General features: G+C 40.1%; 1 protein-coding gene and 1 pseudogene across 1 annotated transcript; both read left to right on the top strand.

Annotated features, from left to right (window-relative positions):
- Positions 1-7,593: 7,593 nt before the first annotated feature.
- On the top strand, positions 7,594-8,127 carry LOC149474286 (ribonuclease H1-like). Its single transcript, XM_089668525.1, has one exon. The coding sequence runs from the start codon at positions 7,594-7,596 to the stop codon at positions 8,125-8,127; it is 534 nt and encodes a 177-aa protein (XP_089524651.1).
- A 288-nt stretch (positions 8,128-8,415) lies between these two features.
- LOC149474285 (uncharacterized) lies at positions 8,416-12,089 on the top strand (annotated as a pseudogene).
- Positions 12,090-26,584: the final 14,495 nt, after the last annotated feature.

The following is a 26,584-nucleotide window of genomic DNA, read 5'->3' as shown; positions in this document are numbered from 1 at the left end:
CATACACATTTTAAAATACAGAAAAAGTTCCAAAACATGATGTTATATCTCTCATGATTGTAGTTACACACACATATATATCCTTGAAATCTCTACATGACTTGTATGTCAAGCATAAAATCCAAGAGGTCAACATATTTCACATATGTTGCTTCTTCAATTAAAATAGTCTGCACTGCAAGTGCAGTTGCTCTAGATCTGTGGGTAAGCTCTGAAATGAGGGGAAGCTCTGCTGATTTCTTGCATCCAATCATGTGCAAGCAAAAATGCTGTTTTTTTCCTTGCATGTGTTTGGGTATTCTTTGAAATGTGACGCTTTACCTCATTTACTAAATGCTGGAGTGCACTTAGCAGTGCAAAGTATATTTGCCTTTAGCAAATCAACCCCATTGCATTAAATATATGTAACATGTAATATTGTATTCACATATTATCATAAAGAATAAATTACTTTAACCGCTTCCGTGACGCCCTATAACAGAAATACTGCTACAGGGCGGCACGGGTGCGCAAAATCACGTATACATATATATATGTGATTTTGAAGGGAGCGCCCTACCTGCATCGCCATTCATGGCCTCGGCTGTCAATCACCGGGTCTCGGACGTTGATTCCCTGCTGGCACACAGCAATCTCTGAGGATTCTGATGGGGGAGAGACCTGTATGTAAACAATACAGATCTCTGCTCTGTCAGCTCCTGCACAAAGCAGTGTGCTTACAGTGAAACAGACACATAGCCCCCATAGTTAAACAGCACACAGTTAACTCTTGGATCGCCCCAGATGTTAACCCCTTCCTGCTTTTTTTAGCACTGATCACTGTATTGGTGTCACTGACACCAAGTCAGTTCCCCCCAGTGTCAGAATGCCTGCCTCAGTCCTGCTATAATGCTGATGTTGCTGATTGCCACCATTACTAGTAAAAAAAAATACCCGTATTTATACCGCCATTTGTAAACGCTATAACTTTCACGTAAACCAATTAATTTACATGTATTGAGATATTTTTTTAGCAAAGACATGTAGAAGAATACATTTTGCCTAAATGTTTGATGAAATTTGATTTTTTAAATTTTTTTTTACTGGACATGTTTAATAGCAAAAAGTCAAAAATATTGTTTTGTTCACAAAATTGTCGGCCTTTTTTTTACAGCGCAAAAACATTGATTATAGGCAATCAAATACCACTGAAAGAAAGCTCTATTTGTGGGAAAAAAGGACAGTCAGTTAAAGTAACGCAGCACTGTATCACAAAAATGGCCTGGTCAGGAAGGGGGGTAAATTCTCTGGAGGACAAGTGGTTAATAAAACCATACAAACTCACATGTCACTTCAAAAGGATACAGCAGAGACAGTGACTAACCTGGAAGGATGGCTGCACCAGCAGGATAATATAATATTTAAATATAAGCCATCACATATGGAGCCTAAGGGGGGATTATTATGATGGTTTCAGCTTGCTAAACATAAGAAAAATAAAGCATACACTAATCCAAACCAAACTACCATAAATATATAAATAAATAAATAAATGTCAAATAAATTTAAAATTTCAAAACCTACTATTCAACTATAGTTGTCCAGAACCAAAGAGGAGAAACTTCCAAGGATTTACTGTACAACCAAGGGAAATGACCAGCAGTAAATATTCTTCAAATACTGGGGCATGGAGAGGAGAGAGAGGAGAAGGGGAGGGACACAACTGAAAAAAAAACAAATCTACCGATTCAAAAAACATAAACCATGTTTTAGCACATGGCAGATTAAAAAGAAGGAGAAAATGTTCCATACAAAATAAACACCAAATACCTGATAGATAAGAATAGCATCACGCCTTCCCAACACAATAATGCAGAAGATGAATAGATCAGGAATACAGGATGGACATCCTCGCTCCCCAATTCTTGTCAGCACCCTCTTAAAAAGTAAAAAATATGACCATAAATAACATGCTGCCCCATATCCCCACTGCCAGCATAAATCTAGTAATATAGCCCAGCTGGGCGCAACTGAATGTTTCACCATCTGCCAAGACAACCACCACCACTGAACAGCAGCAACACACAGAAGCTCCCTTTAAATACACATTACAAAGATGCTGCCCAGACAGAAATACACCGTGGCCACGCCAGAATAGCACAGTCAATGATGTCATTACTTCCTCCACTATGAGTGCAATCAAGGGCCCCTCCCCACAGATTATATTATCCTTTTGGTGCAGGCATTATTCGTGGTCACTAACTGTCCCTGCTGTATCCTTTCAAAGTGACATGTGAATTTGCATGGTTTTATTAACCACTTGCCCTCCTGAGGATATACCCTCCTTCCTGACCAGGCCATTTTTTGCATTGTTTTACTTTAACTGACAATTGCATGGTCATGCAATGCTGCAACCAAATGAAATTTACGTCCTTTTTTTTCCCACAAATTGAGGTTTCTTTCAGTGGTATTTGATTGCTTGTGAATTTTTTTATTTTTTGTGCTATGAAAAAAAGTTCGACAATTTGGAGGAAAAAAACAATATTTTTGACTTTTTGATATTAAAGATGTCCAGTAAAAACATTTAAAAAATCAAATTTCATCATTAATTTAGGCCCAAATGTATTCTGCTTCAAGTCTTGGCTAAAAAAAAATCACAATACATGTAAACTAATTTGTTTATGTGATAACGTTTACAAATAGCGGTATATATACTGGAATTGTTTTTTAATTTTTACTAGTAATGGCGATCAGTGATTTATAGTAGGACTGCGGTGGGCATTCTGTGTAATATTAATTTTTAATATCTAAATTTTAATTCGGTCTCTAGTAAGTTCTGATATATGCCTGGCAGGATAAATATACCCCCTAATCCGATGTGAATGGAAGGTTTGGAATTGAGTAGTAACAGATGTGAATTATTTGTGTCTGCGTTGGATAATTACAAAAGGCTTAGTCTAGGTTTATATTTTCTTTAGAATAGCCTATGTAAAGTATACTTTGTTTTGATTTCATGTAATGAGTCTGAGAGTTTAAACTGTATTCATAAATTATGTATTCAGACAGTTGTAACATAAGAACTCCAGCTTGTTCCCCCTCTTGAATGTCTGTCAGTCATGTTAATTAGCCTAGCTGAGATTGAATAGAAACACATGTGTTACTAGCTGGATACACTGGGAGGTGACTAGGGGAGTGGTTAATGAGCCCGCAAATTTGAAACAAAGGATTGTGGTAGGGTTTGGTTCCTTGTGCATTTTAGGTAGGTTAGCCCATTAAAAGAACAGTCACTTCTCTTCACTTCATTCAGACATACATACACTTCAGACACTTACACAAAAGAAGCACATGGTCACTTCTTAGAGCACATGGTCTAGGCCAAGCTCCTTGCTAAGAGAACAAAGGAACTGCACATGGCATGCTGAACAAAGGAACTACATTTTCTTCTTATATTCAAGGAACAAACAACTTATATTCTTTATTTTTATTTTATTTTAAGCTACATATATTTTTGTATTTGAATTTGCTACTTTTGTATTGACTTTGTATCTTTTTGGTGTGTGATCAAATAAAGTCACACTGCTTTTTCCTAACTGGCTTAGAAAAGGATTTCTTCCCACAATCACCTAAAAATACAGGAATACTAATAGAGTTTTTTCACAACTCTATAATTCCAACATTATTGGCGAGACAGCCATTTTCAATTTTTTTCCAAGCTATTTGTGTTGTAAATAAGGCAGTAAAACAGAGTACAAACATGCATGATACTATTGAATCCAATTGTACAAACTGTGAAACTTTTTGTAACTATATTGAACATCTTGAGCAAGAAATTGAATCTCAAAATGTTGCAATATCAAGAAACACGCAAATAGCTGTGTTGTCTAAAAAAAAAGCAATCAGATAATGCACAGGCCTTATATATTCCAGATTCACCCAGTGGTACACATGAAGAGAGTAGTGGGGCTAACGTTCAAAGGCAGAAGTTACTTGCCAGGGCATCCAAGCTGAAATTACAGATTCAGGATCAGTTAATGAAAATATTGAAGGATATACCAGCATATGATATGAAAGAAAATTCTTTCCATAATTCAGATATCTTTGAGAATTTTTGCGATAGTTTCTAATTAAATAATGATCAAAGAAATCGTATTTTTGGATTATGGATCCCAAGTTTTGTGGCTCGTAGATTAACCAAGACGCCATATATGGATGAGGATGAAATGGAAGTTCATAGCAATGCAACAGACCAAATACGTCAGTCATTGCTGTTCACTACTGGAGAGGAGACACCTAGTTTGGAAATTTTAGACTCCTTAACCTCCCTGGCGGTATGATTATTTCAGATTTTTGGTGCTGAAAGCAGTACCATTTTTTTGCATGGAAATATGTATTTTTTTATTGTAGGCCTGTAATTTTAGGAATAACTCACTGAAATCTGTCCAAACAAGAGTCTAGTAAACATTCCGGGTATGATAAAATTTGAAACACAAAATCATAAATTATCATTTAATAAATAATCATAAAAATAATAATATAATAATAATAAATGTAATTCAATAATATAATCAAACCAAAACACTGAAATTTGAAATATAGTGCCAAGTTCGCACATCACTGAGCAAAGTCGCAAAATCATTTTCAGTGTCTGATGACGAATGTCCCCACAAATCATTATCACTCAATTCTGCAAGTGGTTCTGATTTACTATCGCTGTTCTCTAGCTGGTCTAAAACCACTTTTGACCTAAAGGGATGGTTTTTGGACGCCATGGACGTTTTTCAGTTTCCAGGCAGAAAGGACAGTAAAAATGTAGCCAGGACAAAGCACAGGACAAAGCACTAGGGACAAAATGTATGTGAAATGGTTTGATACAGAAATATTATACTATGTGATTTTAGTGAATGTCACTTTTTGTCATTTTTGAATTTCCCGCCGTTCCGTCCCCCATACGTTCCGACGCTCACAGGGGACGGAACCCAGAAGACAGATGCCAGTATCCGCCGTATTACCTTGCCGGGGACATTGCAGGAGGGACATCGCAGGAGCGCAGGATAAGGTAAGTGATCGAGGGATCGTGGAGCAGCGCCGCATAGTATTCCCGAGTGTAGCTCGGGGTTACCGCTTGTGGTACTGAAACTTTACCCCAAGCTACACTCGGGAATACCACCAGGGAGGTTAAGAGCTACTATTAATGATGATCCTTTTGATTTTAGAATTCGATTTTCTAAAGCATACAGGTCAAAGATTTTGTAAAAAAATTTAAGTATCTTGATCCAGCATCTTTGTTGATTGCTAATGGAAAGGATAATTTGGATGATGCAGCTTACGTTATAGATAAAGTAAGAAGGCAATTAAAGCAAAGTAATGTAAGACCAAAAATTGCCACAATCCAGAATAGTTATCCTAGAAATGAAAATCAGGATAAATTCAAGACAGGAAACACTGCCCCCCACAGGAATGACAGAGTAAGACAAGGGACTCAAAGACCACTTAATTGTTACTATTGTTCAAAGCCAGGGCATTTTAAGTGGCAGTACAGGAGATTTTTGAAAGATATTCAGATGAGAAATTTGGGAAAAGAAAATGGGCTTATTTCTCTTGAACCGTCTGCTCGTTCACTGGAAGTTAAGTCATCTTCACCCTACGCTCCTCTGATAAAAGAGCTCAGTGAAATGTCAATTGGTAATGGAGGAAATGTGAACAACTCACATTCATCCAATATTTTTAGACAGCCACTATTACCTTCACCATGACTGGTGAAAGAAAGGGAGTTTGAGCCTCACTGTCTGGATTATGTAGCTCACATTTTCTTAGACAAATGTGGGCGTCCCTATGTAAAAGTCAAAATTAACGGCCAAAAATTGAAATGTCTTTTAGACACAGGAGCTCAAATTAGTGTTACAGATTTGAAATTACCTATTCCATCAAATGCAGCAGTTTGTACAGTTGTTGGGTTCAATGGGAAAGGTGATGTTCATGCTAAAAATGTAAAAATGTGTCTTTTGAAATTCCAGGATATTTGCAAACTGAAATAGACTTTTGGTATTGTCAAGGAGCAGAGAACATTATTGGTACAGGTGTTTTGTCTTAAAGAGGGTGGATACTTGATTTGGCCAATGGCATTGTTTGGCAAGGCCCTGCTAATCGTAAGCCTATGGTAATTGACCCAGCAGATTATTGTGAAGTTGGCAGCATCTGTTTGACAGAAGCAATTTATGCTGACTATAAATGGCCAGATACAGGAGATAATTTGGCATTGAAACAGTTAGTACAATTACACAAAAAACTTTGGAGTCAAGGTAAAAATGAAGCAGGACTGCTTAAAGATGTTGAAGTGAATATACAAGGCATAGACCATCCCCTATTAAAACAATACAAGTTGCCGCCAGAATCTGATGAACCTGTATCAGTAATCATAAAAGAACTGTTGGAACAGGGTATCATCAGGAAAGCTAATTCAGTTATAAATAATCCCTTGTGGGTAGTGGCAAAGCGTGATGACCCTAGTGCATACAGATTATTGATAGATCTAAGAATGCTAAACAAATACACTCCAAGTTGTGCACCCATTGTGGCGGAAACTCTAGACATCATGTCGCAAATAAATGCCAATGCGAAAGTGTTGTCTGTACTTGACATTGCAAATGGATTTTTTAGTATTAAATTGGATGAGAGCTGCCAATACAAATTTTCATTTGTCCACAGAAATGTGCAATATTGTTTCAGGCGTCTTCCAAAAGGATATAATTCTTCTCAATCTATATTTCATAAGGCATTAGCAAATGTTTTGTCTAAATTTTCTAGACCAGTTTGTTTAATCCAATATGTAGATGATATCTTGCTTATGATGGATACTGAGATTGAACACATGACCCTCTTGGCAGAATTTTTTATACTTCTGCAAGACGAAGGTCTCAAGCTGAATACACGCAAAGTTCAGCTCATGAAAAATGAAGTAAAATTTCTTGGAGTTCTGACTGGTCCAGGTAAGAGACAGCCTTTACAAGAATGAATTGAGTCTATTGCGTCACTTCCTTACCAACAACATTCAAAGCACTGAGACAGTTTCTGGGTTTGGTAAATTGTTCTAGAGATTTTATCGAATCATTTGCAGAAAAAGCCAAACCACTATATGATTTGTTAAAGTACAATGAGGAAAATGTATTTGGTCCCTGGACAGAAATCCAGCAAAAGGCTTTTGAAATGTTGAAAAATGATTTACAAACAGCTCCAGCTTTGGCTATTGTGGATAAGCAAGCACCATTTGCTTTGCAGGTGTATGCTTCAGAAACTGCAATCTCAGCTGTCTTGATTCAGAAACAGGGAGGAATCTGGAGAAGTCTTGGATACTTCTCACGTCTTCTTTCCCCAATAGAGAGAGGTTTTGATGATTGTGTCAGACAACTTGTGGGAGTACATTATGCAGTAAAAGCAACAGAGCATATTGTAGAATTCAACAAAATTATTCTATAAACCCCACATAGCACATTGAAGTTCCTTTTTGAGAAAAATGTTCCTGGAGTTTCCAACCAAAGATTTTCTCAATGGTTGTTAGCTCTATCACCTAAGCAAATACAAGTTGAACATAATGCCAAGTATGTCCTACCTCAGTTGATGGAATACAACGGGTTAGTACATGAATGTTTATGTGAAGTCCAGGAGACTTCCTCTCCTCTTTTTCATAGAGAGGCAGAGAAAATTGATGAACCTGTATTTGTTGATGGTTCGAGATACTGCATGTCTGGTAATTATTACAGTGGATATTCAATCTGGTATCCAGAGCATAATTATTCAATACAGCACAAATTGCCAGGACATTTTTCAGCTCAAAGGGCAGAACTTGAAGCAGTAAAAACTGTGATGACATTAGACAAGGAAGAGAACAGAAGTCCATTAGTGATCTATAGTGACAGCTCATATGTTGTACGTTCCCTGACTGATTATCTACCAATTTGGAAACTTAGAGGTTTTGTAGATGCATCCAATAAACTCCTAGTGCACAAAGAGACACTTGAATCAATTTTTGAACTAGCAGAGGAAAATCCTTTTGCCTATGCAATTGTTAAAATTCCATCTCATAGAAATGACAATGATGAGATGAGTGTGGGCAATAGAACAGCTGATCTCTTAGCAAAAGAAGCAGCCTAACATGGAAAACCAGACTTGGTTATTGTTGTTAGGAAGACAGACACACAGATTCCCTCCTTTGCAGAAGAACAGAAAAGGGATTCATCTCTTTCTGCTTCTCAGGTTGATCCAAAATCTCCCTTTGTTTGTGAAAATGGGATTTTGTGTCATGACTTACATGGGTTTCTGCGTCCTGTTATACCGCAGCATCTACAGGTAGAATTTACAAAATACATTCATGAAAGCCTAGGTCACATAGGTAAACAAAGATTGCTTGAAATTCTCAAGGAAAAATTTTACTGGGACAAAATGGAAGAAACAGTAGACAGTGTAGTTCAATCTTGTCTAATCTGTGCTCAAGTGAATCCTCAACCAAAGGGTCAAAAAGCTCCTTTACAAAGAACTCCTCCAGCAGATGGACCATGGTCCACATTACCACTAGATTATGTAGGACCGTTACCTACAGGTAAAAATGGGTACAGATATGCTTTAGTTGTAGTTGATGTTTTCTCAAAATGGATTGAAATTTTGCCTGTTCACAAAGATGATGCATTAACAACTGCTAAAATGCTAATTAATCACGTTTTTCCAGTCTGGGGTATACCAACAAACCTCAGTAGTGACAGAAGAACCCATTTCACAGGTAAAATCATGCAGGCAATGTGTAAAATCTTAGGTATACAACAGAGATTTCATGTGCCATATCATCCACAATCTGCAGGTATTGTGGAAAGAATGAATAGGACAGTCAAATCAAGAATTGCAAAAATGTTATTGGACAGAGGAAATACTTGGGTTGATGTTGTACCATTGGTTCTGATGAGTGTCAGAAGTACAACATCTTCTGCAACACAGTATTCTCCTTTGGAGTTAATGACAGGAAGGAAAATGCCGCTTGTGTTTCCCCATGAACCTTTTTTGTCTACACCACAAAGAGAGGCAATAGAAAAAACAAAGTGGTAACAGATGTTGCAAGACAATCTGAACACTATTGTACCACATGCAGCTACTCGCATGCAAAAAATGGTTCCTCCACATTCTCCAAAGTTCGAAAAAGGAGGACAAGTAATGATAAAAACTTTCAGAAAAACTGGACCATGGCAAAGCAATTGGGAAGGTCCATTTGATATTTTGGATGTTCAAGGAGTAATGGTATAAGTTCAAAGACCGCTAAATTCAGTGAAAAATGCTCGTAGATAACAAAAAATGTGGGTACACACTGACCAATGTAAATTGTTTATACCGAGATAATGATGCTGCATTTCTTTTACAGAAATGGATTTTAAAAATCTGGAAAAGACAAAGAATCGCAGATTCCAGAAAAAAAGTAAAAATTACAACAAAAGAACATAAAGAAAATCAAACCAGTAAAAAGGAAAGACTTATCATCACAGGGTTGATCTTTTTTCTAGTGACAATTACATAATTGGTAATATACATCATAAACTGTTCCAGCAATGCAGAAGTTAACAAGATTGAATCCCTACATAAGAAAGACATTACACTTATTAGGAACAAAAGATTTTTTCCAAAAGACAGTGACATTAATACAGATGAAGACTTGTTAGGATATGTGTGCATAGGCTACGGAAGAACTTGTTGTATGGAATTGTATTTCTTTCATAGTAATGATAGTAAAGTAAGAGCTAAATTAGTCTAAATCAAAATTTGTTAAAATGCAAAGATCTTATTTAATCAATAACAAAACTAGTAACTTTGAATGTAATTTATCAGATATGGGATACTGGTTAATAGTTTTAAAGGGAAATGAGCCTACTATTTGGTCAGGAGATATTACAATAGACATGTTAAATACTGGGGAAATAGGAAGTTCTAAAACAGATATTTGGTATCAGTTACAAAGTTATTCACACTTTCTTGATCCCGAACATCTGAATATAAATGGGAATGAAAAAGAGGACATAGTTTAAATATGGGATTTCCAAGTAGAAAGAGCTTTGGTTCAAACTAAAGTCAAAGTAATTGTTACTGTGGTAGATTTGATTGTCCCAGAGATAAAAATATCTCCTTAATCTTTAAGACTAATAGAAGGAAAGGATAATCTGAGTTTGATGTGTAGTACACAAATACACCTACCTCAAAATTCATTATTAACTTGGAAAAGAAATGGTGAATTTTTGGGAAGTTTTCATCACTATAAAACTAATATTATCCATAAAAATATTTTTGGTAATTTGAACTGGGATAATGATAAATTCGTGTATCATCAAAACACTATATCTATTAATGACACAGGTATATATGAATGTTGCATATCAATAGAAATTATCAAAAGAAATGTGTGAATACAAATGTAATTGTAATATCCCCTAAAAAACACAGTGCATGGATAAGAAATTTATTCTAGCTAGTCCTTTCCAAATTAACCATTTCCAAACCAGACTCCTGTTGAGAGAAGGAAAGTTTGTTATTATATTGTGGAACTTCAATATTACAGAATGGAAAATCTCAACAAGGTTTCCACAATGTCAAGAACATCTGGTTAATATGGAATTAGGTATTGAAAGATGGTTTGGAACTAATATTAAGAATCCTCACAGGAATAAGCGTGGTATAGTTGAAGGTATTTTAGGAGGAGTTGGTACTATTGGAAGTATTACAAATAGTATGGACATTAGTACATTAAAGTCTGATCTCGAGACAGCTGGTTTAGTGGAAAGCAATAGCATTAAAGTGCAAAGAAACTTAAATCAGATATTGGAAAATATGGTGATTAAAACAGCCAATATTATGAGTCCATCTATATTACATTTACAGAATATTATTCTTAGTTTAATGACAAGTGAACAGCATTCCCATATAGCCAGAGCATGTTTAGAAATCCAGATGGAATATTCCACAAATTTTAAAATAATAGCTCAAGCCTTCCAAAGTGGAATAACTCCTCTAGGTATTGTACAAAATTTACCCAGAGAGTATGTATATGCCATAAACCATACAGATCTGTGGGTAAATAAATGGATTGGATGTTATCAGAACCTATGTCATAGTTCTTCAATGATTCCTGTAGCAGGAAAAGAACAAATGTTGGTTCCAATCACTGTCTTGGGATTACCTGTTAGCAACACACAGTTACTATATTATCAACTACAATATACAGATTTTGCATTTAATGATAATAAATTTGAATTAGAACAATTAGATCTGTCTTAATGTTTACAATTTCATTCTAAAGTTATTTGTCTACCTAATCAAGACAAAGGTATATTTTATACTTGTTACCATAACCATACTTTATGTTTAGCAAGAATAGAAAAAGTTAAAACTGCTTCTGAGTTAATTTCAATTGTAGATAAAAAGAAAGTTTGTTTCCAAGTTAACTCAGAAATGGTGAAATCTTTCTTTTCTTCTTGTACACATACAGAAAACTTAAGTCGAGGTTTGTTCTGTATAGAAGGAGATATTTTAGCAATAAGTGTTAATGGGATGAGAATGAATTTGACAAACATGCTTATGAAAAATGTAAGTGCTCTTCCCATACAGTACAATATATCTCAGGTGGATGAATTCCCTTGGAGAGATTGGGCAAATGTTATTCAAAAAGATAAAGGTTTACTGATAGCTTTATCAGATGAACTCCAAAAGGCAGAAATATTATTAAATATTATTTAAACATGAACAAGGGAACGTGCAAGAAATAGAACATGAATGGTCTGAATTTTCAGGTCACTCTTGGTGGTCAAAATTTAAATGTACTGTATCAATGTGGGGAAAAACTTCAGTTGCATCTGCAGCAGGAAATATTTTATTACATTCTATAATATTTATTTTTTATCATTATCATATTATGTATTATATTTCAATTATGTTTGATGTGTAAAATGAGAAGTTTCTATAAGCGAATTAGAAGTGAAATTAGAGAAGGAGATGATTTATTACAAAATATACTTAAGAGAAAAATACTTTCTGGTTTTGCTGACTCAGTTACAAATAATGATACAGTTGCAAGAAAAAGTATGTGAACCCCTTGGGATTACGTGGAGTTTTGCATGAATTGGGCATAAAATGTGCTCTGAACGTCATCTAAGTCACGACAATAGAAGAACACAGTCTGCTGAACATAATACTACACAAACATTAGATGTTGCCATGGTTTAATTGCACATAACATGTAAACATTCACAGTGCAGGGAGGAAAAAGTATGTAAACCTTTGGACTTAATAACTGGTTGACCCTCCTTTGGCAGCAATAACCTCAACCAAATGTTTCCTGTAGTTGCAGATCAGACCTGCACAACGATCTGGAGTAATTTTGGACCACTCCTCTTGACAAAACTGTTTCAGTGTAGCAATATTCTTGGGATGTCTGGTGTGAATCGCTCTCTTAAGGTCATGCCACAGCATTTCAATCGGGTTGAGGTCAGGACTCTGACTGGGCCACTCCAGAAGGCGTACTCTGTGCTGTTGCAGCCATTGTTTTGTTGAATTACTTGTTGAATGACTTGCTTTGGGTCATTGTCCTGTTGCATAACCCATCCTCTGCGGAGCTTCAGTTGGCAGACAGATGGTCGTACGTTTTCCTGCAAAATGTCTTAATAAACTCTGGAATTCATTTTCCCATCAATGACAACAATCCGTCCAGGCCCTGAGGCAGCAAAGCAGCCCCAAACCATGATGCTCCCTCCGCCATGTTTTACAGTGGGGACAAGGTTTTGATGTTGGTGTGCTGTGCCTTTTTTTCTCCACACATAGTGTTGTGTGTTGTTCCCAAACAACTCAATCTTGGTTTCATCTGTCCACAGTATATTTTGCCAGTAGTGCTGTGGAACATCCAGGTGCTCTTTTGCAAACTTCAAACGTGCTGCAATATTCTTTTTGGACAGCAATGGCTTCCTCCGTGGTGTCCTCCCATGTACTCCATTCTTGTTTAATGTTTTCCTTATTGTAGATGTGTCAACAAAAATGTTAGCATGTGCCAGAGATTTCTGTAGGTCTTTAGCTGACACTCTGGGATTCTTCTTTACCTCATGCAGCATTCTGCGCTGTGCTCTTGCAGTCATTTTTACAGGACGACCACGCCTAGGGAGAGTACCAACAATGCTAAACTTTCTCCATTTGTAGACAGTCTGTCTTACCATGGACACATGAACATCAAGGCTTTTGAAGATACTTTTGTAACCCTTTCCAGCTTCATGCAAGTCAACAATTCTTGATCGTAGGTCTTCTGAGAGCTCTTTTCTGCGAGGCATGGTTCACATCAGACAGTGCTTCTTGAAACCAGTAAACCCAAAACAGGTGTGTGTTTTTTAAGGGCAGGACAGCTGTCAGCAACACATCCAATATCATCACACTGATTGGAGTCATGGTTGGCTCACTCCTGGCTCCAATTAGCTCTGGGAGAAGTCATTAAGCTAGGGCCTCACATACTTTTTCCTCCCTGCACTGTGAATGTTTACATGTTATGTGCAATTAAACCATGGTAACATCTAATGTTTGTGTAGTATTATGTTCAGCAGACTGTGTTCTTCTATTGTTGTGACTTAGATGACGTTCAGAGCACATTTTATGCCCAATTCATGCAAAACTCCACGTAATCCCAAGGGGTTCACATACTTTTTCTTGCAGCTGTACATTTGAAATTACTAAATCAAAACTGGTGTGTATGTGATATAAAAGGAGTGTGCATGATATATTAAAATATGAATTTTCATATTTCAGAGGGGAATGTAATAATAATTTTTAATATCTAAATTTTAATTTGGTCTCTAGTAAGTTCTGATATATGCCTGGCAGGATAAATATACCCTCTAATCCGATGTGAATGGAAGGTTTGGAATTGAGTAGTAACATATATGAATTATTGGTGTCTGGGTTGGATAATTACAAAAGGCTTAGTCTAGGTTTATATTTTCTTTAGAATAGCCTATGTAAAGTATACTTTGTTTTGATTTCATATAATGAGTCTGAGAGTTTAAATTGTATTCATAAATCATGTATTCAGACAGTTGTAACATAAGAACTCCAGCTTGTTCCCCCTCTTGAATGTCTGTCAGTCATGTTAATTAGCCTAGCTGAGATTGAATAGAAACACATGTGTTACTAGCTGGATACACTGGGAGGTGACTAGGGGAGTGGTTAATGAGCCCACGAATTTGAAACAAAGGATTGTGGTAGGGATTGGTTCCTTGTGCATTTTAAGTATGTTAGCCCATTCAAATAACAGTCACTTCTCTTCACTTCACTTCATTCAGACATACATACACTTCAGACACTTACACAAAGCACATGGTCACTTCTTAGAGCACATGGTCTAGCCCAAGCTCCTTACTAAGAGAACAAAGGAACTGCACATGGCATGCTGAACAAAGAAACTACATTTTCTTCTTATATTCAAGGAACGAACAACTTATATTCTTTATTTTTATTTTAAGCTACATATCTTTTTGTATTTGAATTTGCTACTTTTGTATTGACTTTGTATCTTTTTAGTGTGTGATCAAATAAAGTCACACAAGTGCTTTTTCCTAACTGGCTTAGAAAAGGATTTCTTCCCACAATCACCTAAAAATACAGGAATACTAATAGAGTTTTTTCACAACTCTATAATTCCAACATTATTGGCGAGACAGCCATTTTCAATTTTTTTCCAAGCTATTTGTGTTGTAAATAAGGCAGTAAAACAGAGTACAAACATGCATGATACTATTGAATCCAATTGTACAAACTGTGAAACTTTTTGTAACTATATTGAACATCTTGAGCAAGAAATTGAATCTCAAAATGTTGCAATATCAAGAAACACGCAAATAGCTGTGTTGTCTAAAAAAAAGCAATCAGATAATGCACAGGCCTTATATATTCCAGATTCACGCAGTGGTACACATGAAGAGAGTAGTGAGGCTAACGTTCAAAGGCAGAAGTTACTTGCCAGGGCATCCAAGCTGAAATTACAGATTCAGGATCAGTTAATGAAAATATTGAAGGATATACCAGCATATGATATGAAAGAAAATTCTTTCCATAATTCAGATATCTTTGAGAATTTTTGTGATAGTTTCTAATTAAATAATGATCAAAGAAATCGTATTTTTGGATTATGGATCCCAAGTTTTATGGCTCGTAGATTAACCAAGACGCCATATATGGATGAGGATGAAATGGAAGTTCATAGCAATGCAACAGACCAAATACGTCAGTCATTGCTGTTCACTACTGGAGAGGAGACACCTAGTTTGGAAATTTTAGACTCCTTAACCTCCCTGGCGGTATGATTATTTCAGATTTTTGGTGCTGAAAGCGGTACCATTTTTCCAACATTCTGACACTGGGGGGAACTGATTGGTGTCACTGACATCCCCAGTGACACCAATACAGTGATCAGTGCTAATAAAAAACACTGACACTGTACTAATGGCACTGGGTAGGAAGGGGTTAACATGAGGGGCGATCAAAAGGGTTAACTGTGTGCTGGGTGTGTTTTACTATGGGGCCATGTGTTTGTGTTTCACTATAAGCACGCTGCTTTGTATGGCTGTGCCATGCAAAGCAGTGTGCACAAGCTCACAGGGAGGAGAACTGTTTTATTTACAAACAGTTCTCCTCTCTGTCAGAGATCCTTGGCAATCCTTGGCAGACCCGGTGATTGACAGCCACTGCCACAAATAGCAGTGCAGGTAGGGCGCACGTGCCCCCTACCCGGAAATGCAAAAGCAGGTGTATAGATGTGTTTTTGTGCACCCGTGCTGCCCTGTAGCAGTATTTCTGTTATACGGGGGACGGAAGAGGTTAAAGTAATTTCTTCTTTTTAATAATGTGTGAATAAAATATTACATATTACATATATATAATACAAAATGTTTTTTCTAGGTAGGTTATCTTTCTTATATCCAAGATAAAGGTCCTGAGGAAGCAACAAAGGTGAAACACGTTGACCTCTTGGCAGGGGCGGGCTGACAACTCATGGGGCCTCCAGGCAATAGGGGATCATGGGACCCCTGTGTCCTTGCCCACACTCAAAGCACACCCAAAAAAGCCTATAAAAAGTTTGACGGTAAATTTTCTGCTCTCCTGTAAATGTCAGATAGGGGTGTAATATATCAGACGACTTGAATTAAAGTGACCGGTCTGAATATATGCCTGGTTTTTCTGTAAGTCTCTTATATTCCAAGATACGTAATCATAGGGAAAAGTGGATTTTTGAATGTGAGTCTGCTTTATGTGTTATCTGGAATGTCTTTGGAGCTCACTGAAGGACTGGTTTATGGTTTTTCGATCCTTTTTTTCCAAGCAGAGTCTCACAGACATATGGGGGCCAGGCTGATTGGGGTTTATAGCCATGAGCTCTCCTGCTGGGCCTTGATGCCTTTTTGAACTCAGCATCCAGGGACCACGTGTCACTCAACAGAAAGGGAAGGGGGATGAGGGAAGCTCATTTGAGAGTAGATAATGATAGAATATGGAGGCCTTTGCCAAAATGGAGGTTTGCATCCATCTCTGTGTGCACGATTGCTACAAAGGTACCAGGGGCATTTCATGGGACCCCCTACTGACCCCGGGCCCTCGGGCAGTGCCCGAGTGCTCAAATGGTCAGTCCGCCCCTGCAGCTTGGGTTTGTTCTTCACATACAAGTCATGCAGAGAGGACATTTGAAGGATATATGTTTGTGTACAGTATATACAATCGTGAGAGATGTGACATCATGTTTGGAATGTTTTCTGGATCTTATCATTTGTATGTTTTAATAATGTAATAAAATGGAATCAAGTTTTTTATATGTTGTGTCTTCCCTGATAGCAGAAAAGCCTGTGTTTTATCTTTTTTGGTTATCAACGTTAGAAGTTCATATAAATGGATAGGAAGAGTGGTGGAAGTAAAGAATATTAGTCCTGTCACAAGGGAAAATCGTGATGGAAACAGTTTTTTACTTGACTAATTGTTACTTGCTTTACATAGTGGCCTGAAGACCCCATCTAAGGGTTCCCACAAACTTGAGATTGTTCCTAATTTAATAAAAAAATTATTATTTGTGCAAGTTAATGTAAATCAGTCCAGTTAGAAACAAAGCTTTCTAGACTGCAATTACATTTTGAAAGAGCAGAAGTGTACTTAAAGTGAAGTTCCAGTGAAAAGGTAAAAAATTAAAAGTCAGCAGCTACAAAAACTGTAGCTGCTGACATTTAAAAACCAGCCACTCACCCATCCTTTGATCCCGCGGTGTCCAGCCCAATTCACCAGACGTCCTGTGTTCCTGGAGCTGACATCTTCAGTGTGGGCTCCAAGCTGTGACAGCTTGCGGCTTCACAGCTGGGTGGCCACTGCGCAGCGTGAGTAGTGCTGCGCTTTTTGAATGGTGCTGTAGTCTTCTGGTCACGTGTCCCAGAAGACTACGGGAAGGGAGGGGGGAGGACACTTCCACCTCTGATCACATTTCTGATCACTTAGGCGATTGCAGTGGAAGTGGGAGTGAGTATCTGTCAATTTCGGATACTCACTCTCCCCTCTAACCAAAGGTGCCAATCTTTAACGGGGAGCAGTCTGTAAAGCAGACCTTCCCCTTTTGGGTGGAGCACCATTTTAAATAGGTATGTTTCTCAGTAGAAAATCTATGTTCACAGAATATACTTTAATTTTATAACATTAGCATTATAATAGCATTACAAACAATAGATATTAACCACTTGCCTACCAGGCACTTATACCCCCTTATTTGCCAGGCCAATTTTCAGCTTTCAGCGCTGCCGCACTTTGATTGACAATTGCACGGTCATGCAACATTGTACCCATATGAAATTTTGATCATTTTTTCCTCACAAATAGAGCTTTCTTTTGGTGGTATTTAATCACCACTGGGCGCTTTACTTTTTGCGCTATAAATAAAAAAGTGCAAAAAATTTGAAAAAAAAAAAAGTTTCTTTGTTTCTATTATAAAATTTTTCAAACAGGCATTTTTTCTCCTTCACTGATGTGCGTTGATGAGGCAGCACTGATGGGCACTGATGGGCACTGATAGGCGGCACTGATGGGCACTGATAGGCAGCACTAAAGGGCACTGATAGGCAGTACTAATGAGGTGTCACGGATAGGCGGCACTAATATGCAGCACTGATAGGCGGCACTGATAGGTGACACTGATGATGGGTACTGATAGACGGCACTGACTGGCATCACTGCTGGGCACTGACTGGCAGCACTGACTGGCACAACCCCTGGGCACTGACTGGTGGCACTGACTGGCAGCACTGCTGGGCTGCACTGGTGGGTGGCACTGGTGGGCAGCACTGGTGGGTGGGCACAGGTGGGTGGCATTGGTGGGCACAGGTGGGTGGGCACAGGTGGGTGACACTGCTGGGCACATGTAGGTGGCACTTCTGGGCACAGGTAGGTGGCACTGCAGAGTGGCACAGGTGGGTGCACTGCTGGGCACAGGTGGGTGATCTGCTGGGCACAGGTGGGCAGAGCTAGTGGGCGCACTGCTGGGCACAGGTGGGCGGAACTTGCGGGTGGCACTGCTGGACACCGATCATCAGGGCACTGATCATAAGTGCCCTGATGATCGGTGCCGATCCCCGCTCTGACAACTGCCGGTTCTCGGCAGTACTTTCCTCACGATCTGACAGCGTGAGGAAAGTGCAGCCGAGAACCGGCACTTGCATTTCCCTCTGATCAGCGTGTCATTGGACACCGCTGATCAGGTGGTAAAAGGCCGCTGTGATTGGCCTTTTACCACATCACGTGATCAGCTGTGTCCGTAGGACACAGCGATCACGGAGATCGCCGGGTGCGCGCCCCCTGGGGCGCGCAGGAGAGCGCATTCTGGGGGACGTCATATGACGTCCACTCAGAACTGGCCGGCCGCAGTGAAGCCGTCATTCGGCTATCTGCAGTCGGCAGGTAGTTAATGGCAATTCAATATAAGCTTGCATGAAAACTCTCCTTTGTTGTGAGCGCTGCAAGTCTGTTGGCCATCTCTTTCCACATCTTCCTGGATCCCTTGCATGTATTGTGCTTCCCCTCAGCTGTTTACTTTCAGTTTCCAAGGACTTCATATCCCATGGTGCTTTGCTGTCTGCAAGCAGGGAATCCTGCACTTTCAGCTGAAACGCCTTCTCTCAACACATCAGTAGTTCAAAAGGCCGGTTCTGTGGATTCTGTGAGTAGGCTATAATTAATTGAAATACAATGGGAAAGTGAATATATAATTTTGCATGTTGACCATAAATACGCTTTAAGGAGATGTAAGATAGCAATCAAGTGATATTACAATTAATCCCTTCCCACTAACACTTCCTGGCCCTTTAAGAGCTATTAAATGCCAGGAGGCAGAGGCAGGCATTTGGGTCATGTGACTGCTGTGATTGGCTGTCACAACAGTCACATGATTGGAAAGCTCCCAATCGCTTGTGTGCATCAAGAGCTTTTCCGGTGTCTGTGCTGGGAGAGCACAGGGTGTGCACTCTCAGCACAGAGAAGTGTCTACACAGGGCCGAATATACACATCCTCTTGGCGTTAAAGCCCATCTGCCGAGAGGCCACATATATGTGCTACGTTGGTGGGAAGAGGTTCAAGGATGGATTTAGGCAACAAGTGAAACCAATTGTGAGCCAAGATGCTGCAAATGACTATCACAAAATTAATATCAATCTGTAATCTGTGTTCTCTGTAATCCACTGCATCTACAACACAGAGATCACCTGACAACAGGAGATGAGCAGTAAATATCGTTATCGGCAAAAAAGAAATTTTTTCAACTCACATTTTGGTTTAACACCTTCATCCCCGATTACGTTTTTTGAATGTATAAGCTGTGACCAGGGGCGGACTGACCATTTGGAAACTCGGGCACTGCTCGAGGGCCCGGGGTCAGTAGGGGGCCCCATGAGATACCCCTGGTACCTTTTTCATAGGCTTTTTTGAGTTTGGGCTAGGACGCAGGGGCCCCATGATCCCCTATTGCCCGGGGGCCCCATGAGTTGTCAGTCAGCCCCTGACCATGACTCTCCTAAGGGTAGGGGGCTTATCTCAGATTTGTACCATCTTTTTTTGGCAACTACCTTTCCTTCACCCCCTTTATATAGACAGAAATGGGAAGCTGATACTGGTGTCACCTTCTCAGTAGAGAACTGGGACTCCTTGGTGGATAACATACGTAAGAGCTCTAGATCTCTTTCTGTTTTTAAAGTATTAACCCGCTGGTGTTATACCTCCTCCTACTACACATCATGTTCCCAGCAGGGGCGGACTGACAACTCATGGGACCCCCGGGCAATAGGGGATCATGGGGCCCCTGTGTCCTTGCCCAAACTCAAAAAAGCCTATGAAAAAGGTACCAGGGGCATCTCATGGGGCTCCCTACTGACCCCGGGCCCTCGGGCAGTACCCAAAATTCTGAATGGTCAGTCTGCCCCTGGTTCCCAGAGACATTCCATCTTTGCTTCCGGGGTTGTGGCCTAACTGGCACCCTTGTCCATACATTTTGGGCCTGTCCAGGCCTTTCATTGATATGGAGTAAGATCTCCGCAGTGGCCTCTGCTGTGGCTGATGCCCCGGTTCATTTGTCTATGCAGACTTGCCTACTGGTAGCACACATATCCCAGGAATACGGACTGTGGTGTCAAGGTATTGCCCCCCCGACGTGACAGTAGGGGGTATATGGTCAGCAATTGGTAGTTGCCTGTCTCCACTTTGATCCACCCAGCCCTCTCCCAGTGGTGGATGCCCCTTTAAGGGGATTTTCAATACAAGTTTTGGGACTGGGCAGATGTAACTGTCATGTTGGTGGCATTTCAGAACCCAGTTCTGTGCACGGACACCGCCTTGCACGTGCGTGACATTACTTCCATGGCACCGTGAGTATGTGGTGGCATCACCCTGCTAGTATAGATGCTGGCGGGTTTACCAGGTCAGTGAGCTGGCTCTTCCAGCCCACTTCAAGAACGCTGAAGGGGTCCTATGTTGGACGACATTTTGATGCACATTGCTGTCATATGGCAGGACCTACCAAACAATGAAATATTATGGCGCCAAATGATAGGTGTTTTTATATTAACCCCCTAAAGGGGTTTTGTCAGCTGCTAAAAAGTGAATGTGACACTTACAAAGTGAATTAGTGATGAATAGGTAGGCGCTAGGTTCAAACAGGGTAAATAGCATAAGGTATAACATAGAACCCTATACTCCCCATATATTAATTGATGAATTGTGTGCATGAATAGTAATAATTAAATATCAGTAAGTACATATACCAAACAGAAATAAATATAAAGTGACTAAATATTCCCAATTTTATGAAATGTCCTTATGCTTCCACCAAGTGCTGCATGAATTCAAATTTTGACAGTCCTTCTTTGACTTCAAAATTTGGTGACATAGAAATCCATAACTCCACAACTCAGTGTAAAAGGCAAACAAATGCATCACTCACCAGACCTATATGACCCCCATAACAATAATCATATATTTAATTCTGTTTTATTAATCTCTGGAGGTTCCTCCCCGTATGATCACCAACACCCGCACTTCCAGGCTGGATAGCCAGAGGGACTGATGTATAGTTTTCAATAAATTCCCCAAATAGTAGTTGAAGGTATTCAAATAGATAATCCTGGCTTTCTATGCCATAATACTCAAAAAACACAACAATAATAATGATCTAAGTGTAGTATTTAATATGCCAGAAATGAGAATAGTAACAAACTCAATGCACTCACATGCCTAGGAAGCCAGCACCAGCACGTATTGCCTGTGTAATTTAGATCAAAGATGGCCGATGTACACTCCAAGCCTCTGTCTCAGCCAGACGTGACGTCACCGGAGCCCGGATATGAGGGTATCACGTCTTCTTGATGTACATTTTGCCTGGTGGTGTCTTCAGGAAGTGATGTCCACCATGTCCAGGCTGACTATATATATATATATATATATATAAAATACAACAAATGCAGAGAGTGTACAATCAAGTAAAAACTATTTATTTAAAATAAAAATGTAAAACCCATAAAATTAAATATTTCCTGAGACTCATCTTAAAGGGACAGGATATTTTCTATTAGAATATCTGAGATGACCTATACCAGATAGTCATGCTCCCGGGGATTATTATCTGAGATGTAGTCAGATAAGGGGAATGGGCTAAGTGACATTAATGCCTAAATTGACTCAAAGAAGGTAGCCCCTCAAGCTGGGAGGCCACCCCATTTGTTTAAAGGAGTAGGAAATGAGAGGCTCTAATCACCCATATTATTTGGAGGGGAAATTTGGTTCCTACTTTAAATAAAAGAATGTATTCTGTGACTTCTCTAGGCTATTACAGCAGAGGTATATGTATAGGATAAGGGGTGTGCTAGAAGGCATAGAAGCCTATATGGGCTAAGTGTTCTCTCATCTGGAATTCCCCTGAGTGGGGTCAGAAAATAAAATTTAAAAAAATTTATTTTTGGAATCACCACTATATGTTAAAAACACATAGGAGTAAGGGCTGACAGAGAAACGCAGTTTCTGTAAGTATATTTTAATCCAATGTGTTTTACAACAACGATTAGCATGTTTTATCCCAAATACTATGTGTACAGTGGCCAGTGTCAATAATTGGTAAGAAACCAGTTGAGATCAATATCTCTATTTAGACCTTTTGGGTCAAGGGTATGTAATCTATGTATCCACTGGGTTTTCATTTGGGAGACCTTGATAGTCATATCTGTGCCCCTCCAATGTTTGGATACCCTATCAATCCCCCAGAATTGTAACACACTGGGATCTTTATTGTGCTTTAATCAAATTTTTTAATGTTGTTGCTCACCTATCCGCGTAGAAAACTTTCTGGTGATTCTGCCAATATATTGTAAATTGCAAGGACATGTTAATAAATGTGTCACATAAAGGGTGTCACATGTGATAAACTTATTTTAGCAAACAGACATGCAGAGGGCAAGTGGGTCACATGCTGCCCGCTTTTAGCAGAAGATGCGGACCCACTGGGGGTGATACAGCTGTCTGACATTTTCTGCGCGGCAACACAAAAAAATTAATGTCAGCACCCCCAGTGAGTCCACACCCAGTGCATGCCACTGACCAGCAGAATCATAGAAAAATAAATCCTTTTAGTACACAATTCTACCACTGATCAGAATAGGATAAAGTGCTCCATGCACTAGGTCCCCTGGGGGATTCCATAAAAAATTCTAATTTGTAGTGATAATTCTTCTTTATTATTGCTTTTTTAAACTGCTACCTTCCATCTTTCTTAGTTGTTCTAAGCCTCCTTACCTTCTACCTGTGAGAGAAACTGAAAGCAGAGAGAAGTGACACAAAGGAAGATGCAGTAATGGCGCTTTAGAGTTCTGCTGCTATACCTGCAAAACGGCTGGAACACATACTGTATAAATGCAGCCCAGTGTTCTTATGTGTTTTCCATGTATGGTCATCTAAAGTGGCCAGCCCAAAGCAAAAATTCATAAACTTGAAAAAACGTGGCCCAAAAATTTAGTTTATTTTAAGTTTTATTGTGGTATTTCACAATTTCAAAAGGGTTGGGAACCAGTGCAGCATAGTATAAAGAACCAGGATAAATAAAAAGTCACTTACAAACATGATTATTTTTTACTATCATTAGAGGTACTTACAGTATATAGTGCCAACAATTTACGCTGAACTTTACATATATATGTTGTACATTCAAATACGTCCCTGCCCTCCATAACTCACAGAATGTATCTATTTCTAGAGCATATGGAAAACACCATGCAATTTAATCTAAAATGTGTTTAAGTGGCTTAATTATGTACTTTCATTATATTTTGACATGGCTATTCACAATGTATCTGCAGTGTCCTACCATTCTATATTTACTTTCTGGTGCGCCAATGTCAAAATGCATTGCCTCAATAATAAGCAGTTGTCATTTATGCTTAATGTTATATTGGAACTCTTATACAAATTGTGACATTTGAACTGTTCTTTAACAAACTGACATTATATGGATGAATGGTATTCAAAGGCTAGGAGATTCAGTTTATTACTGCATTTGCGGGTGCTTAAAGCACCAAGTCGAACAATTTCCAAAACCCTTTAACTACATTTAAAGTGACAATAAACTCTGGTTTAAAAAATATGTTCTATTTAGGTATGCATTCAAAACTCAAAAAAGTACTTTCTATTTCTCTCAGCCTTCTACAAATTCTTTTTTTTTTCTTTCATGCTGTGATCCAGCATCCTGTTAGAAGGTGGCTATGTTCATTCTTCACCCTCTCTTTCTCACTCCTGAGATGGTCTAGGGCAGTGGTCTCCAAACTGCGGCTTAGGGATTGGATGTGGCCCTTTACTTATCTTTATCCAGCTCTTGGGGCAAGATTCTTCCCTTTAATTAAAGGCACTCTTCCCCCACTGACACCAACAATGGGGCATAATTTCTGACACAGACATCAACCATAGGGCACTATTCCTTCCCCTAATACCAAAGATGGGGCATTGTTTACTCCCACTGACACCAAAAAATTTGAAGGACAGCAAACTGGCCTTTTGGTTAGAAAGTTTGAAGACCTCTGGTCTAGGGACTTTGGACTATGGGATGTGTAATGTGCCTAGAGCAGTGCACATGACCACAACTAATGTTCATGGTTTATTTCAAGACAGCAGAAATTAGGGGGGGTGAAGGACCATTAGGAATGAATTATTTTTTAAAAATAAGAATATATTTTAGTGTCACTTTAAGTCAGGGGCGGACTGACCATTTGGAAACTCGGGCACTGCCCGAGGGACTGGGGTCAGTAGGGGGCCCCATGAGATGCCCCTGGTACCTTTTTCATAGGCTTTTTTTGAGTTTGGGCAAGGACACAGGGGCTCCATGATCCCCTATTGCCCGGGGGCCCCATGAGTTGTCAGTCCGCCCCTGCTTTAAGTAAAATGTTTTGAGGGATTTATAACAAATAAGTTGCTTATGTATGTTAATCAACCATGTAGAGCAGCGGTTCTCAACCTGGGGGTCGCGACCCCTTTGGGGGTCGAACGACCATTTCACAGGGGTCGTCTAAGACCATCGGAAAACACATATTTCCGATGGTCTTAGGAACCGAGACACCGCTCCTGTCTCAGGCGATCTGTGGGCGGGATGATATGCTGCCCCTGTAACCTGGCCACACCTCAGGGATCACTCAACAGCTCCGCCTCCTCGCCGCTGATTGGCCACCGGAACTGTAGCTCAGGAGAGGCACACAGGCGGCCAATCACCGGCGAGGAGGTGGAGCATGGAGAGGAGGAGCCGAGCGGCAGCGCGCGGAGTTCGAAGAAGATCGAGGGAGCTGCAGGAGCGAGTGAAGAGAGAGGCCAGAGAAGGAAGACAGCTGACAGGTAAGTGCAAATTTTGCTGCTGCAGCCAGGTATGCAGGCTGTAGATGGGAGAGGGAGAGAGCGAGCCCAGGCTGGAGCAGGAGTCAGCAAGGTAAGTATCATTGGTGTCAGTGGGAGGGATAGTGCCCCATCATTGGTGTCACTAATACCAACGATGGGGCACTATTCCTCCCCCCACTGACACCAACGATGGGGCACTATTCCTCCCCCCACTGACACCAACGATGGGGCACTATTCCTCCCCCCACTGACACCAACGATGGGGCACTATTCCTCCCCCCACTGACACCAACGATGGGGCACTATTCCTCCCCCCACTGACACCAACGATGGGGCACTATTCCTCCCCCCACTGACACCAACGATGGGGTACTATTCCCCCCACTGACACCAATGATGGGGCACTATTCCTCCCACTGACACCAATGATGGGGCACTATTCCTCCCAATGACACCCACAATGGGGCACTATTCCTCCCACTGACACCCACGATGGGGCACTATTCCTCCCACTGACACCCACGATGGGGCACTATTCCTCCCACTGACACCAATGATGGGGCACTATTCCTCCCACTGACACCAATGATGGGGCACTATTCCTCCCAATGACACCCACAATGGGGCACTATTCCTCCCACTGACACCCACAATGGGGCACTATTCCTCCCACTGACACCCACAATGGGGCACTATTCCTCCCACTGACACCAATGATGGGGCACTATTCCTCCCACTGACACCAATGATGGGGCACTATTCCTCCCACTGACAGCAATGATGGGGCACTATTCCTCCCACTGATACCAATGATGGGGCACTATTCCTCCCACTGACACCAATGATGGGGCACTATTCCTCCCACTGACACCAATGATGAGGCACTATTCCTCCCACTGACACCCATGATGAGGCACTATTCCTCCCAATGACACCCACAATGGGGCACTATTCCTCCCACTGACACCAATGATGGGGCACTATTCCTCCCACTGACACCAATGATGGGGCACTATTCCTCCCACTGATACCAATGATGGGGCACTATTCCTCCCACTGACACCAATGATGGGGCACTATTCCTCCCACTGATACCAGTGATGGGGCACTATTCCTCCCACTGACACCAATGATGGGGCACTATTCCTTCCACTGACACCAATGATGAGGCACTAT

The sequence above is a fragment of the Staurois parvus genome, unplaced genomic scaffold (genome assembly GCF_062004578.1).
Source record: "Staurois parvus isolate SC_StPar_1 unplaced genomic scaffold, SC_StPar_1.0 ptg000007l, whole genome shotgun sequence".
NCBI classification, from domain to species: Eukaryota; Metazoa; Chordata; class Amphibia; order Anura; family Ranidae; genus Staurois; species Staurois parvus.
Note: the sequence above shows the minus strand (reverse complement) of the source record. Positions and strands in the feature narration are given on the sequence as shown.